General features: G+C 39.6%; 1 protein-coding gene across 3 annotated transcripts in view; it reads right to left on the reverse strand.

Annotated features, from left to right (window-relative positions):
• LOC126281756 (RWD domain-containing protein 2A-like) overlaps positions 1 to 14,974 on the reverse strand; it is a 133,758-nt gene that overhangs the window by 24,039 nt on the left and 94,745 nt on the right. For 2 of the 3 annotated variants that reach the window (XR_007551303.1, XM_049980952.1), the window contains exon 4: positions 6,922 to 7,000. The exons of the other annotated variant lie outside the window; for it this stretch is intronic. Coding sequence is in view for 1 of the 2 variants with exons in the window: in XM_049980952.1 (XP_049836909.1) it covers positions 6,960 to 7,000 (41 nt within the window). In the remaining variant the exon portion in view is untranslated. The remainder of the gene's footprint in view (positions 1 to 6,921; positions 7,001 to 14,974) is intronic. 3 annotated transcript variants of the gene reach the window in all.

The raw sequence follows: 14,974 nt of genomic DNA on the forward strand, positions 1-14,974 counted from the left end.
AATCGGGTGATGCTGAGGGAATTAGATTAGGAAATAAGACACTTAAAGTAGTAAAGGAGTTTTGCTATTTAGGATGTAAAATAACTGATGATTGTCGAAGTAGAGAGGATATAAAATGTAGACTGGCAATGGCAAGGAAAGCGTTTCTGAAGAAGAGAAATTTGTTAACATCGAATATAGATTTATGTATCAGGAAGTCGTTTCTGAAAGTATTTGTTTGGAGTGTAGCCATGTATGGATGTGAAACATGGACGATAACTAGTTTGAACAAGAAGAGAATAGAAGCTTTCGAAATGTGGTGCTACAGAAGAATACTGAAGATAAGGTGGATAGATCACGTAACTAATGAGGAGGTATTGAATAGGATTGGGGAGAAGAGAAGTTTGTGGCACAACTTGACTAGAAGAAGGGATCGGTTGGTAGGACATGTTTTGAGGCATCAAGGGATCACAAATTTAGCATTGGAGGGCAGCGTGGAGGGTAAAAATCGTAGAGGGAGACCGAGAGATGAGTACACTAAGCAGATTCAGAAGGATGTAGGTTGCAGTAGGTACTGGGAAATGAAGCAGCTTGCACAGGATAGAGTAGCATGGAGAGCTGCATCAAACCAGTCTCAGGACTGAAGAGAACAACAACAACAAATTAAAAAATATTCACTGAACAAAAATAAAAGCAAAACCATATGCAGAGTGGTTAACTGAACTTCTAAGATTTGATTTTTTAAGAATTTTGGAATTCTTACACTTACTCACATTACCACACTGGTGACTGGTGACTAAAGTAGTGCAACAGTGAACACATTAAATTAGACAACAGAAGTTAACAGTCAGCGTTTATATACCTTGGGAGGGGGGGGGGGGGGGGGGGGTGAGGGGTTTGTTGCTACACTGATTTTGACATTTATCTCACTCTCAACTGGAGATCAGCAGAGTGGGGATTTTACTCGCTCATAGTCACTTAAATGTGCTGAACTCAGGTATGGCTTGTTGGAGTACGAGTGCTCAGAGCTGGAAGGCTGCACTCAAATGTGTCGTTGTGGGGAATGAAGGGTAGAGGTCACTCAGTCTGGCAAGCTCTCTGCTCTGATGATGTGGCCGTCACAGCAGCTAAACATCTGCAGAAGCACATCTTCCTTCCGACATATTACCATCAGCTGATTGAACTACACTCATATCAATTTAATTATGCTGCACACTGATATCTCTGCATGGGAGAACAAACCACTTTATAGACAACAAAGAAAATTTGGCAACAGTTAAAAAGTTTTGCAGACCACATCAACTGTTCTGTAAAACAGCAATGTCAGGTCATTGTCAGATGTAATTGTAGCCAACATAAACACAATTTAACCATTATAAAATTTTTGCACATATGCATTCAGTATTTTTTCATATGGTATCTGTTTATGAATAGTCTTCTCTCTAGTAAGTCATGATAAAGATAATTTTAACTTTTAGAATAGCTTTTGTTTTATTACCTACTGTTTTTCATCATTTTGTAATTAACATAAAAATTAATAATAGTAATGGTCTAAATTTCAACTAGAGCCAGATTTGAGACATTTTTGCAGTATGACTAACCTGTGCCAATTTTGTTCTGCGGTACCAAAAACAAAGCAAATATATAGCCCACAGAGAAAAATGAACAAATGGAATGAAACAAATATTGCTATGATGATTCATGAGCTAGAAATAACACTATATAGACAATGACACTTGCTAAAATATTTAACATGCCACAATTGACATTACAAGTACTGGGTGATTATAATTAATTTAGACTTTCAAAATGCTGTATAAATGACATCATTGGTCAGAATGACTTCAAATTACCCATATGCACGAGTTGCTTCCTGTTGACCTGCCAGCAATAGAGACCTTTGCTTCAGAGTTTCTTGCTAGCATGGAAGTGGACAATGATTGGCTGTGGAAGATTTTGTGGACAGACAAAGCCCACTTCCATCTGACAGGATATGTCAATACACAGAGTTCTTAAATATGAGCAACGGAAAATCCACGCGTAAATCAACCAGTACCACTTCATCCTGAAAAGGTCAATACATGGTGTGGATTTATGGAGAAGGGGGAAAACGTATGGCAGAAGAAAAAATAATAGTGTGAAAATTGATCAATAGATGGGGCTGCACGAGTCAAATACATAAATGAAAACAACTGTCATGCATACGGCCCACTGAAGTTGGTATAAACATGCCGGGTACACAGCGTAAACGGCATCTGTAACGTTTGCCTCAAGTGTCTCAATGCAGGATTGCGCCCTGCTTGTAAAGCTGTATTACAAGAATGGTGACTGTGCACACATCGCTCAGCAGAAGTTCCAGACACTAAAGGGTTTGAAAAAAGGCGTTGGTCCGATGGCTGCCATGGGTCTGGAGAAAATGATTTGTAAATTTGAAAAGATGGGTTCTTTTGGCGTGCAACCTGGTAGAGGGAGGAAAAAAACTGATTCGGCATCAGTGGAAGCAGTGGCCATAACAATGCAGGAGGAGATGAGTGATGGCATGCAGACATTTAATGCACGGAGAATTGCCTGAACATTGGACATACCAGTGAGCAGAGTTTGTAAAATTCTAAGAAACATCCTCTTTTGCTATCCATTTAAAATTACCCATATGCACGAGTTGCTTCCTGTTGACCTGCCAGCAATAGAGACCTTTGCTTCAGAGTTTCTTGCTAGCATGGAAGTGGACAATGATTGGCTGTGGAAGATTTTGTGGACAGACAAAGCCCACTTCCATCTGACAGGATATGTCAATACACAGAGTTCTTAAATATGAGCAACGGAAAATCCACGCGTAAATCAACCAGTACCACTTCATCCTGAAAAGGTCAATACATGGTGCGGATTTATGGCATCATTTATCATAGGGCCATATTTTTTCGATGAGACAGGTGCTTCCGGTCCTGTTACCTGTACAATCACTGGTAAGCGTATGAGTGTCTTTTACGCAACAATGTCTTTCCAGCTCTCCAACAATGTGGATGGTACCATTTTTATGCAAGATGCACACCTCCACACACTGCAAATCCAGTTCAGCAGCTGCTGAAGTGCCATTTCGGAAATGCTAGAATTATGAGTCACCATTTCCCTACAGCCTGGCCGTCGTGATCATCTGATCTTAATCAGTGTGACTTCTGGCTGCAAACTTAGCTGCACTGAAGGCACGCGTTGTGCAACACATTCTGAATGTGACCCCAGAAACACTTCTGTCAGTGGTGGAACATACTGTTTCTTGATTGCTTGTTCTGTGGTACCAAAATTAAAGCAAATGCTTCTGCACAGCATACTGAACTTGTTTTGCGCCAGTCACAGGGAAATTAATAATCCGATTTGATCATAGCGTGTAGGCTTTCAAGACCTGTGTCTTCAGTGGTTAAAACTTCCCAGCTGAGAGGCTACGGCCGATCTGTAAAACTACTCCTTCTTGATGTTTCGTTGCCAATTGTGGGTAACATTTTCTGAGTCAACGACTCACCTTGGAAGATGTTGCCTGCAGTTGGCAACGAAGCATCAGGAAGAAGAAATTTTAAGATTTACCACGGTCTCTCAGTCTGGAAGTTTTAACTAATGAATCAGATTTGATTTTGATTGATGATTTTTATGCAGTTTTTGGCCTCAGGACAATTAAAAATCGATGAGATTGAAGCTTTTAATGCGGTATTTGGCCTCAGGACAATTAAAAACTGATGTGATTGATGCTTTTTATGCAGTTTTTGATCTCGGCACAATTAAAAATTGATGTGAGTGATACCTTTTATGTAGTTTTGGCCTTAGGGTGATTAAAAACCGATTTTCCCCATCTGACGTGATATGACCTTGCTTGTGGTGGATGTGCTTACATAACTAACAGTATCACACCTGCACACCCATGCACAAAGTGTAATACAGTTTGTTATCATCAAACATACACCTTAGGCTTTGTTGTATGATTCCTATGTCATTTGTAGTCGACCACTATTAAATTATGATGCATTTGTAACTATTTATTTTTCTTCTGCCATACATTTCTCCCTTCTTCGATAATATTACGTTGGAATTTGACATCATTCTGGCCAGTGGTGTTATCTCTACTGCGGTTTGAAAGTTTAACTTTAATTATAATCACCCTGTATTTAACAAGACTGAAGTTTATCCTTCAAAATTAATTTAACAAAAAACTGGATGAAAACTTGAATTAGGTGCAGAATTGGAACTCCTACTTTACATAGAAGAGAAATTTTATGGCTTCACTTGTGGTGACCTACGCTGAATGGGTTACCAGTTGGTGGCATGGAATGGTCTACAATTTTGGTTTAAGAAGGAGATGCATGAAGAGTGTGGGTAGATCTATTTTTGCATCATCATATGAAGTTGACAAGAATTAAATTTTTTTGGTATAATGTGGATGGTACTATAAGACTGTATTAGATGATTCTCCAGTGTAATCAGTCGTCACTGGGAGAACAATTTCTATATATTTGATGTTTTCTGAACATGGATGATTAAAATCACACAAAGGTTTGACACTTTGCCTGCACTGATCTCCAGTAATCCATTTTCCTCTCCTACAGTGCTTGACACTATGCTATACTCATGAGAATTGTGCTGGCTTGTGATTGCAGCATTGTCAGCATTTAGTAACTTCATTTACTTATGTAAGAAGACAGATATCAGTGTCACTACCATTTTACAAACCCTTTTGTACTTTTAGCTATATTTCACTCACAGTAATGTATGGCCTACAACATAGTGATCAGTGAGTAGCATGATGTGACACTTTCTCGATACAAGATTTGAAAATCAAGTCTTGTGCTTGACAAATAGGGTCATTTCATAATGACTGTTATGTGTTATAAGAAGGGAAATAATTTATCAAGAAGCCGAGATATCATGCTACTATGTGTGAAAAAATCAGATTTTTCAACCAAGTACTTTCTTCAAAATCACTTGAGAAACATTACACACACACACACACACACACACACACACACACACACACACAAAATCAAGCAGAATGAAAATCAGTCATTTTATTTTTTCACAAGGAAACACAAGATTTTGCTGGAAAAATAAGTTCATAAAATGATGTGGCATACTCTCATAAACCTTCAAGTGTTTCTTAGCACAAAAATTGGAGAAGTGGACTTTTCCCAGAGTGGAGAGTCGGGTCATTTCAGCACGTGATGCCCGAACAAGCGTTAAGGAAATAAAATGCAGGTACTCCACACATGCAGAGCACCTACATCGTCATCTACCAGACTTTCACAGAACAACACACACGGAATGATTTGAGTACAAATGCCACATGCATACTTCTGTTCTCAATAGATCTTAGCCAGTGGCTGTGTCAGCACATAGTAGGATCGCTCATTTCCTCAGGTCTCCTACTAAAGCAATGGTTACCAACCTTTCTTAGACTATTACCCCTGAGCATAATGAGCCATTAGCTAGTGCACCTACCCCCCCCCCCCCCCCCCCCAAAATCTGTTGCCACCCTTCCACCACATTATCACCAACTTAAGCACACAGATAGACTGTCAAATGAAAGATTTTTCTTGTGTGTGTGTGTGTGTGTGTGTGTGTATTAGAATGAATGATGAACGAATTCATGGGGCATCACAAGTGCTGTCCACGACTCCTTCTCAAGTAAGGAAGCTAACTGTCCACAGTGAGGGTAGACACTTGTTACAAAATATACTTCCCCTGCATTACTCCACACAATTGTGGCACTTGCTTGATCTACACAATGGAATCCCATTTAAAATCAACCACATTAAAATGTGTTCACCATACTTACTGTTCATAAATCACTTGATTGCAGCAGTTCTTACTTCTGAACTGGCAGAAATTGGAAGTCTTCAGGCTGTTAATGCATTGTGTCTGATCATGGCAACTACTACTACTACTACTACTACTACTACTAATAATAATAATAATAATAACAATAGTAATAATAATGTGTACAGCACTATAGTAGCCCTTACCTGTGTCACGCTGTCAATAAATACATTTTTCTCTTTCATTGTGAGTAATGAAGCAATTTCTGATTTCTAGACTACTGCAGGTACTATCTACGACTTGGAAAAAACATTTTGTCGAGATATTTAGCACTTGTTATGTATATGTCTCCCTTTTATCATCAGAGATGTAGAGGACAGAGCACAACATATGTGTGTAGTGGGTGGACTATGTGAGTAACCTATAACCTCCACCACTTTAATGCTACTAACTGAGGAAAAGTAATTATTGATAACTTATATAATCAATATTATAGTCTTACAAAATTGTGATAATAGTAATGATATTTTGAAAGTAATTTAGTTTCATGACTGAAAAACAATCAAATCGTTTAGTTTTTACCCCTTAGAAAATTTCATTTTACCCCTCAGGGGAGTAATTACCCCTAGGTTGCGATCCACTGTACTAGAGGCTCTAACAGGAGACTTGAGGAGATGAACGATCCTACTACTTACTGATCCAACCACTGGCTACCACAGGCTCTAGGAGAATGCCTGAGATGAACAATGCTACTACTGATTGACACAGCACTGGCAAAGAGCTGTTAAAAATGACATAAATGTTAAAACCAGTCTAGCCAGCAAATAATATAGGTGAGCATTGACTTTTAACCTCTGTTATCCCACACATTATATTTACTCTTAAATGTTATCCACGGCAAATACAGTCATTTTCAAATAAAATGCCATAAACAGAACCACAATAGCAGCAGTAAAAAAGGAATTTACATTTGAATCTTGTATTTCTATCTTTATTGTGACACAAAAGTATTAACAAGCTTCTCACAAATGTAACAGGGAAAAATTGGAAGCTTTCAGAAATTCAAAACTAATTTAAAAATATATTTTAGTAGCCACTTCTGTGACTTCTGAATATTAGTAATGAGGTGATATAATAACCACTCACCACAAAGTACTGGATCTCTGAACATTGGGATTCTGGGTTCACAACTCCCTGTTACCAGAGTTACTGTCACTAGGGCCACCTAAATAGTGTAATTAGAATAGAATCTGTTTGAAGTTTGGAGTAAAATATAATTATATTTTTTGACAATTAAAATATTTATTTTTTATTTTTTTAATGATAGTTAGTAATCGAACCAACATAATTCATCCTAGGATATGTCTACTAAGTTATATACTGGTGAGCCAAAACATTATGAGCAGCTGCTTAATAGCTTGTTGGGCCATATTTGTAATGCAATATATAACTGATTCTGTTTTATCATTGATTCTACAGTTCACTGGTATATTCGTGGAGCTATGTTACACCAGGCGTCTACGCACAAGTCATGCAATTCCCGTGAACAACTAGCTGCTGATTTGTGTATGCGGTAATGGCACTCGACAGTGACCCAGACGGAAACCATTGGACCCACATTAGGCGAATCTGGTGGCCAAGGTGATAACGTGAATTCACTGTCACAGTTCTCAAGCCACTGCAGCACGATTCTGGCTTTGAGACATGACATTGTTTTCAGGGAAGACATCAAGCATGAAGGGATGCAGGTGGTCCGCAGCTGATCTCATGTCTTTGATTACTAACACAGGTCACATGCAAGTGCAGGAGAATGCCTATCATAGCATAATACTGCTCCCACCAACATGCATCGTGGCACAGTGAATGTTTCCACCAGCTGTTTGTCTTGATGACAGTCTTGGTGGAGATGACCATTGACCTAGTGTTGCAAAAATATGATTCATACAATGAGCTGACATGTTACCAGTTATACACAGTCCAATGTCGATGATCCTGAGCCCACTGCAATCATAACCGACAATGCCATAGGGCGAACATGTGAACATGCAAGGGTGGTCTGCTGTTGAAATACTTGTCAACAACGTGCGGTGAATGGTGTGCTCCGAAACAAACATGCTCTTTCATCATAGGTGCCACAGATCATCATCTATCCTACTTCACAGAGCACACAGGCCTTCAAACTACATGTTCTGTGAAGATTTGTAGACTTCCAAACACTTTCACTTAGGGGTAGATTCACAGGCCTTCTACCACTTTCCGAAGATGCACACAACTGTAGCAAATTAACATTTGACCAGCTTCACCAATTTCAAGATACTTGTTCACATGCTCCATGTAATAATAATATGTCCTTTGGCAAAGTCGCTTATCTCGGTGGATTACTCCATTTGCAGCGCGTATCTTCGCTAGGGTAATTCCCCATATATTTCTGCTTGGCCTACATACTTTTCTTACTGTGACACATGCCCTTAACACCACCAAGAGGCATCCAACCTTGCAGTTGGCAGGTGTCATAACGTTATGGCTTATAAGTGTGTACTAATCAGCCAGAACATTATACGACCACCTAACAAATAGCTAGTATGTTCATCTTCGGCATGGATAACAGTGGTGACACACAATGGCATGGAAGAAATGAGAACTTGCTTGGTCGCTGGAGGGAGTTGGCACTACATCTGCATACACAAGTCGCCTAACTCTCGTAAATTTCGGGGAAGGGGGGGGGGGGGGCTGAGGAGATCTGCTGTCATGTTCAATCACATCCCAGATGTGTTTGATTGAGTTCAGATCTGGTGAGCTGGGGGGCCAGCACATCAATTGGAGCTCGTCACTATGCTTTCAAATCACCCCATCACGCTACTGGCAAATTATCTTTTTGAAAAATGCCACTGCCGTTGGGAAACTTGATTGACATGAAGGTGATGTACAGGGTCTGCAACCAGTGTACAATACTCCTTTGCCACCATTGTTCCTTGCATAAGATGCAGTGATCCTAAGGATGCTCACCCAAATGTTCTCTAGAGCATAATTGTGCTGCTGGCAGCTTGTCTCTGTCCCGCAGTACAGGTGTTGAGGAGAAGACGACGGATTCATGTTCTCCCATCAGCCTGATGAAGAAGGTATTGGGATTCATCATGATGCTCTGCTACTGTGCCAATGTCTAGTGCCAGTGGTCACATGCACTTTTCAGTTGGAGTTGCTGATGTCATAGTGTTAACATTGGCACATGCATGGGTCGTCAGCTCCGGAGGTCCATTTTAGGAGCGTTTAGTGCCCTGTGTTTTCAGACACACTTGTACTCTGTCTAATATTAAAGTCTTGCCACAATTTTGCCACATGTCCTGTTTTATCAGTCTGCCCAGCCTATGACGTCTGACATCAGTGATGAGGGATGGCCGTCCACCCTCACAATGTCTGAAAATGGTTTCACCTTGGTTTTGCCACTTGTTGAAGACACTCACCAAGGCATACCTCAAACACCCAACAAGCAGCACAGTTTCTGAAATGTTTGTGCTGAGCCTCCAGGTCACCACAATCTGTCCTAGGTCAAACTCAGATACATCACACATCTTCCCCATTCTGCACACGGACAGCATGCTCACTGATACTACATGCACCATGCTTGTGTCTGATTAGCAGTCATTCCTCCCTAGGTGATGCTGCTATTGCCTGGATGGGTTTACATTGATAGTAGGTCAGTGGTCATAATATTCTGGCTGATCCGTGTATTTCAACTCTTGCTATCATGACAACATCTATAAAGAAAATCAGAGGCAACATCTATAAGACAATAAGTAAAAATAATACTGCCACAGACAACAATAAATGCTAAGCAATAATTCTACTTAAATATTTTTATAAAACTTATGAGATAAATTTTTTTTTTAAATGAATAAAAATCGGACACACACACACACACACACACACACACACACACACACACACACACATACACACACACAATGCTTTTGGATGCTCTTACAGCGGTATACAATACAAGTCAGTATTTGGACTTGTGATTTTCTTCAAAGGACTCACCTAGTGGTACACCCATCCCTATAAGGCGAAAGCACTGATATTTTTTGCTCTGCTAGAAAGTGAGGAATGTATTCTCCAAAATCCCTCCTGCCCCACTACAAGTATTCTATCACTTCTCAATCCAGAATAACACTGTTCTTTCTCCCAATTCTATACCAAATGGATTATATCCATACAAAAGATGCAGGTGGAAGTTTTATCCCATTCATCCAAACAGAACATGCCATTCCAGCTCTGATGCAAACTACCACTTGTGCACTGATTATAAACGGCCGCTGTCAAACTGTGACCAAGTAAAAGCTTGTGGCAGATCATGTTTATCACCACAACACAATCAAGTTTCAATGGCTGCTTCAAAACACATACCATCAGAATGCTACCCGAATAGCATTAACTTTCCTGAATTTCATGTGTAGAACTGTCCCTCCAGCACATTCTTCAATGCACCAATCTCCTGGTCACAGCCTCCATTACTCACTGTCCTCCACCAATCTCTTTTCCTTTTCCTAATCCTCAACCCTTGTACGCAACTCTTATGTAGTTACAGTTCAACCTGAAACTAACAAAGCAAGTGCTACAGATTGGTGTTACACTTTTATCTTGTTAATGTGTGTAATGTATTATTTCTAATCAGACACTGCTTGTAATTACTCTGCAAGATATGGCTGCATATTTTGGTTTAATATTCTAAAAATACCAGATTAGTGACCAGCAGAAATTATGAATTACAATCAGCACTCAATGACCATACAAATTTTCATAAAAATTATAACAATTAAAAATTTAAGAATGATGAGATGTTTCCAGAGTGTGTAGGCACTTTATTTGCAACTACTGGTTTCAAGTCAGTGTATACACATCTTTGGGTTTATAATGGTTATATTTCCATAATATAGAGGAACAGTTACACACCCCAGCCTTTGGGAGGCTCTCCATGTTAAGAGTCAAACCACATTGGTGGGTTGTCATACTAAAATTGAGTTCACCCAAATGAACAAAGCACGATTACTGAATGAGCCAAGGAAGATAACACCTCCAGAATGTCTTGTAAGATCTGGTAGAAACCAGCTGTACAAAACCAATGAAAGTGAAACTTAATATGATGTCTGTCTATCACTAGCCTTCATGGACTGCTTACACCTCATCGGACTGTTAGCAATATTACAATTATATATTAATACCTTCAGCTGTTGACGGGCATTGATATATATCAACAGGGACAGGTGAAAATGTGTGCCCCGACTGGGACTCGAACCGGGGATCTCCTGCTTACACGGCAGACGCTCTATCCATCTGAGCGACTCATGGAAGACATTCTTACCAAGTCCCGTAAGAGATCAGGTAATATGTGTGAATCTGCACAGAAGAAGGAGGTCATGGCTGGTATTGCCAGAACTATATAATTATATGGATATGATTCTAAGTTTTACTTCTTTGGTTTCATACAGCTAGTGTCTGCCAGATCTTATAATATATCCTATGGGGTGTTATCCAGTCTGGCTCATTCAGCAGTCGTGCTTTGTACATTTTGACAAGCATCTTTTTGGTGTACTCAATTTTATTCTGAAAAACCATCAGTGTGGTTTGACTCTTAACATGGATAACTTCCTGAAAGCTGGAACTCTGTAACTGTCCATCTACATTATGGAAATATAACCATTATAAACCTGAAGATGCACCTATACTGGTGCAAAACCAATAGTTGCAAATAAAGCACCTTAATACATCTACGTGTCTTTGGAAACACCTCATCATTCTTGACTTTTTAATTGTTATAATTTTTTTATAATTTCAACGGTGATTGAGTGTTGTTATTGTCATTCACAGTGCCCTTTTGTGGTTGTGCTCCCCAGGAAATTGTTTGTAGCAGAAATTAGCAATAGCGCATGGCTAACAGCAAGACATAATCGTTGACACAATGATTTCTCTAAATACCGGTTCAGTGGGTCTGATTAAAAAGTTGAGGAGAAGAGAAAACTATAGCATATGGCAGTTCAATAATCCAAATGTTCCTAGATCACAAACAATTGTGTGATTGTGTAATGCAAGTAAAGTACGCACAGCATGAGCCAAAACTATACTCTCTGCCCATCTGTTGCTATATGAGGTCAGTTCAAAAAATTCTGGAACATTCGGAATTTTGCGCCACTGGTGTGCTGGAGCGAAATGCAGTTGACATAACTGCACATGCCTGTGTTTAATTTTTAACTGGTGGAAGTTTCAATATTTTATGTCTGTTAATTATTGTTCAGTGCTGTATTGAGTAGAATGTTGTGTCACACAGTTTCTGAATTTCGAGATGGCAGAGCAATGTGTTTGCATTAAATTTTGCATGAAACTCACAAAAACCTTTACAGAAACGCACCAAATGATGGAGGAAGCCTACAATGATGAGTGCTGAAGCCATACTTGATGTTATGAATGGTTCACATGGTTTAAAAATGGCCAAACAGAAGTTAAAGTTGACTGTCATTCAGGATGTCCTTCGACACCAACCAAAGACGCCCATATCAGGAACATCTGTGAAATTGTGCATGCCAATGGAAGACTGACTGTCCAAGCGATTGCAGAAGAATGTAAGACTTCAGTTGGATCATGTCATGAAATCCTGACACAGCATCTTGCAATGCATCATATTGCAACCAAGTTTGTCCCATGGCTTATGAGTCCGGACCAGAAAGACCTCCACCTCACAATCTGTGTAGAGATTTTTGATCGCGGAAATGAGAACAAGATGTTCCTTAAGAGAATCATAACTAGTGATAAGATATAGGTCTATGGTTATGATATTGAGATAAGTTCACTCTTCACAAAGGATTGGGGAGTGTTCTCCATGACCAAAAAAAAGCTCATCACGTCAGGTCAACTGTCAAAGCCATGCTGAAAGTTTTCTTTGACTTGGAAGGATTAGTACATCATGACTTTGTGCCACAGGGAGGAGGACGCCTATGAGAAGGAAACAGTCTGAAATGTGTGCAAGACAATTAATGGCTCTTGGATTACGATAATGCACCTGTATATTCATCCCTGTCTGTGCATGACTATTACACAAAAAACGAAATCACTATGCTGCATCGTCCTCTGTACTCTCCAGACCTGGGCACTGCAGACTCTTTTTTATTCCTTAAGTTGAAAACTCTACTGAAAGGAAGAAGATTTGCAATGATAAATGAGATAAAAGAAAATCAACAGACAGTGCCTTGCAATGTCCAGCACGAGGAATACCAAGACTGTTTCTAGAAGTGAAAATGACATTAGGAGCAGTGTATTAAATGTAGAGGAGAGGATTTCAAAGTAGTGTATACACAATAAGCAAAAGGTAAACATAAAAAAAATTTGCGAACAAAGTTCTGGAATTTTTTGCACAGACCTCGTATGTTCATCTGCAAGATATCTCTACTGCTAAAGCAGCATGGGGGCAAGCTAACACAAGTCTACAGAGACTTTGGTTTCTTCTGACGAATAGGGTTATTAAAGAAATAGCTGACACTGGACTGTACTTATTTGGGGCAGCAGAAGAGTATGTGTGAAAAATAATTTACATTCCACAAAAACTGAATGGCTTGAGCCTTGGAATTAGAGAAGAATGGACTAGGTGTATTTAATTTGAAGTGCTACCAGAAGGATATAAATCAATGACTCTGAGCCACAAAAATTTGAGCTTACCAATCATAGGAGATTCCTTAGAAAATAAATTACTGCAAGTAATAAATGATGCCTGTAATTAACCAGAAACTGGTGACACTGCTCTGTAAGTCAACACGGAGTAGTACGAACTGCTGTGTTCCAAAACTGTCCTAGGTGTTACAATTGAAGCAGGTATGGGTATTTGGCAAAAAATTATTGCAGCAACACCAAAACTGATGGAAAAACTTCAGCCAAGACAGAAAACTACCAGACATTTCTATCAAATGCAGCTGCATGTCAAAGTACCCAGACTGAATGGTATGCAGTAGACACAGGTAAACCATCACAGAGGTCCCAATACCAAAGTTATAAAAATACTGTTAAAACAGTGATAGGTTCTCAAGTTGTAATAGCAAATACTGGCAACTTACTTGTAAAAGGAACAGATTTTCATACAATGCTGCTTTCATAGGCCACAAAAAAATGAAATGATCGTATGGCATTGTTGGCTGGGAGGTCCCATTCGGGTTCTGCCACCAAGTGCAAATCTTATTTCAGTCGATGCCACATTGGGCGACTTGCAACCGATGAGGAAGATGAAATGATGATGAGGACAACATAACAACCAGTCAATGAGAATCGAACCCAGACCTAGTGCATGGGAGGCAAGCATGTTACCACCCAGCTAAGCAGGCAGACCATAGGCCTCAAGAAAGGTATGATTAAAGTACAAGATATTCTGTACATACCTCATCTTAGCACGGATCTACTATTTGTTAGTAAAACAACAGAAAAAGGTTATTCACTTTTATTTTACAGGCAAGACTCCCATACTTACAACACATCCAAATTCACAATTGCTAGGGTACCATTTGCAATTGGAATGTATTGACCAGACCAGCAACAAAACTGGAATTTTTAAACAAAATCAATATTTTGTCCTACAATGCAGACTTTTGGGTTAAAAGACTAGATCATCTGCATTTTGAAGCTATCCATGCACTACAAAAAGGTCTGCATTTCATAAGAATGAGCAGTTAATATCCCATGCTTGGAGGGTCCACAAATAACACTTTCTTTTTCATGGGCTAATTCCAGAGTCAACGAAATTCTTGAACTAATATACGGAGATGCGTGTGGGTTGATGCAAACTAGGTCCTTTGGAGGAGCCAAACACAACCTTACTTCAACCGATGACTTTTTCCAGGGAAGTACCTGCACGACATTGTTGTGGTCTTCAGTCTGGAGACCGGGTGATGCAGCTCTCCATGCTACTATATCCTACACAAGCCCCATCATCTCCGAATAACGACTGCAACTTACATCCTTCTGAATCTGCTTCCTGTATTCATTTCTTGGCCACCTTCTACAATTTCTACTTACCACCCCCCCCCCCCCCCCACCCCCCCAACAAACTTTCCTCCAACACTAAATTCATGATCCCTTAATGTCTCAGAATGTGTCCTAACAACTGATCTCTTCTTCTAGTCTGGTTGTACCACAAATTTCTTTGCTCTGCAATTCTATTCAGTAC

The sequence above is a fragment of the Schistocerca gregaria genome, chromosome 7, assembly GCF_023897955.1.
Source record: "Schistocerca gregaria isolate iqSchGreg1 chromosome 7, iqSchGreg1.2, whole genome shotgun sequence".
Classification (NCBI taxonomy): Eukaryota; Metazoa; Arthropoda; class Insecta; order Orthoptera; family Acrididae; genus Schistocerca; species Schistocerca gregaria.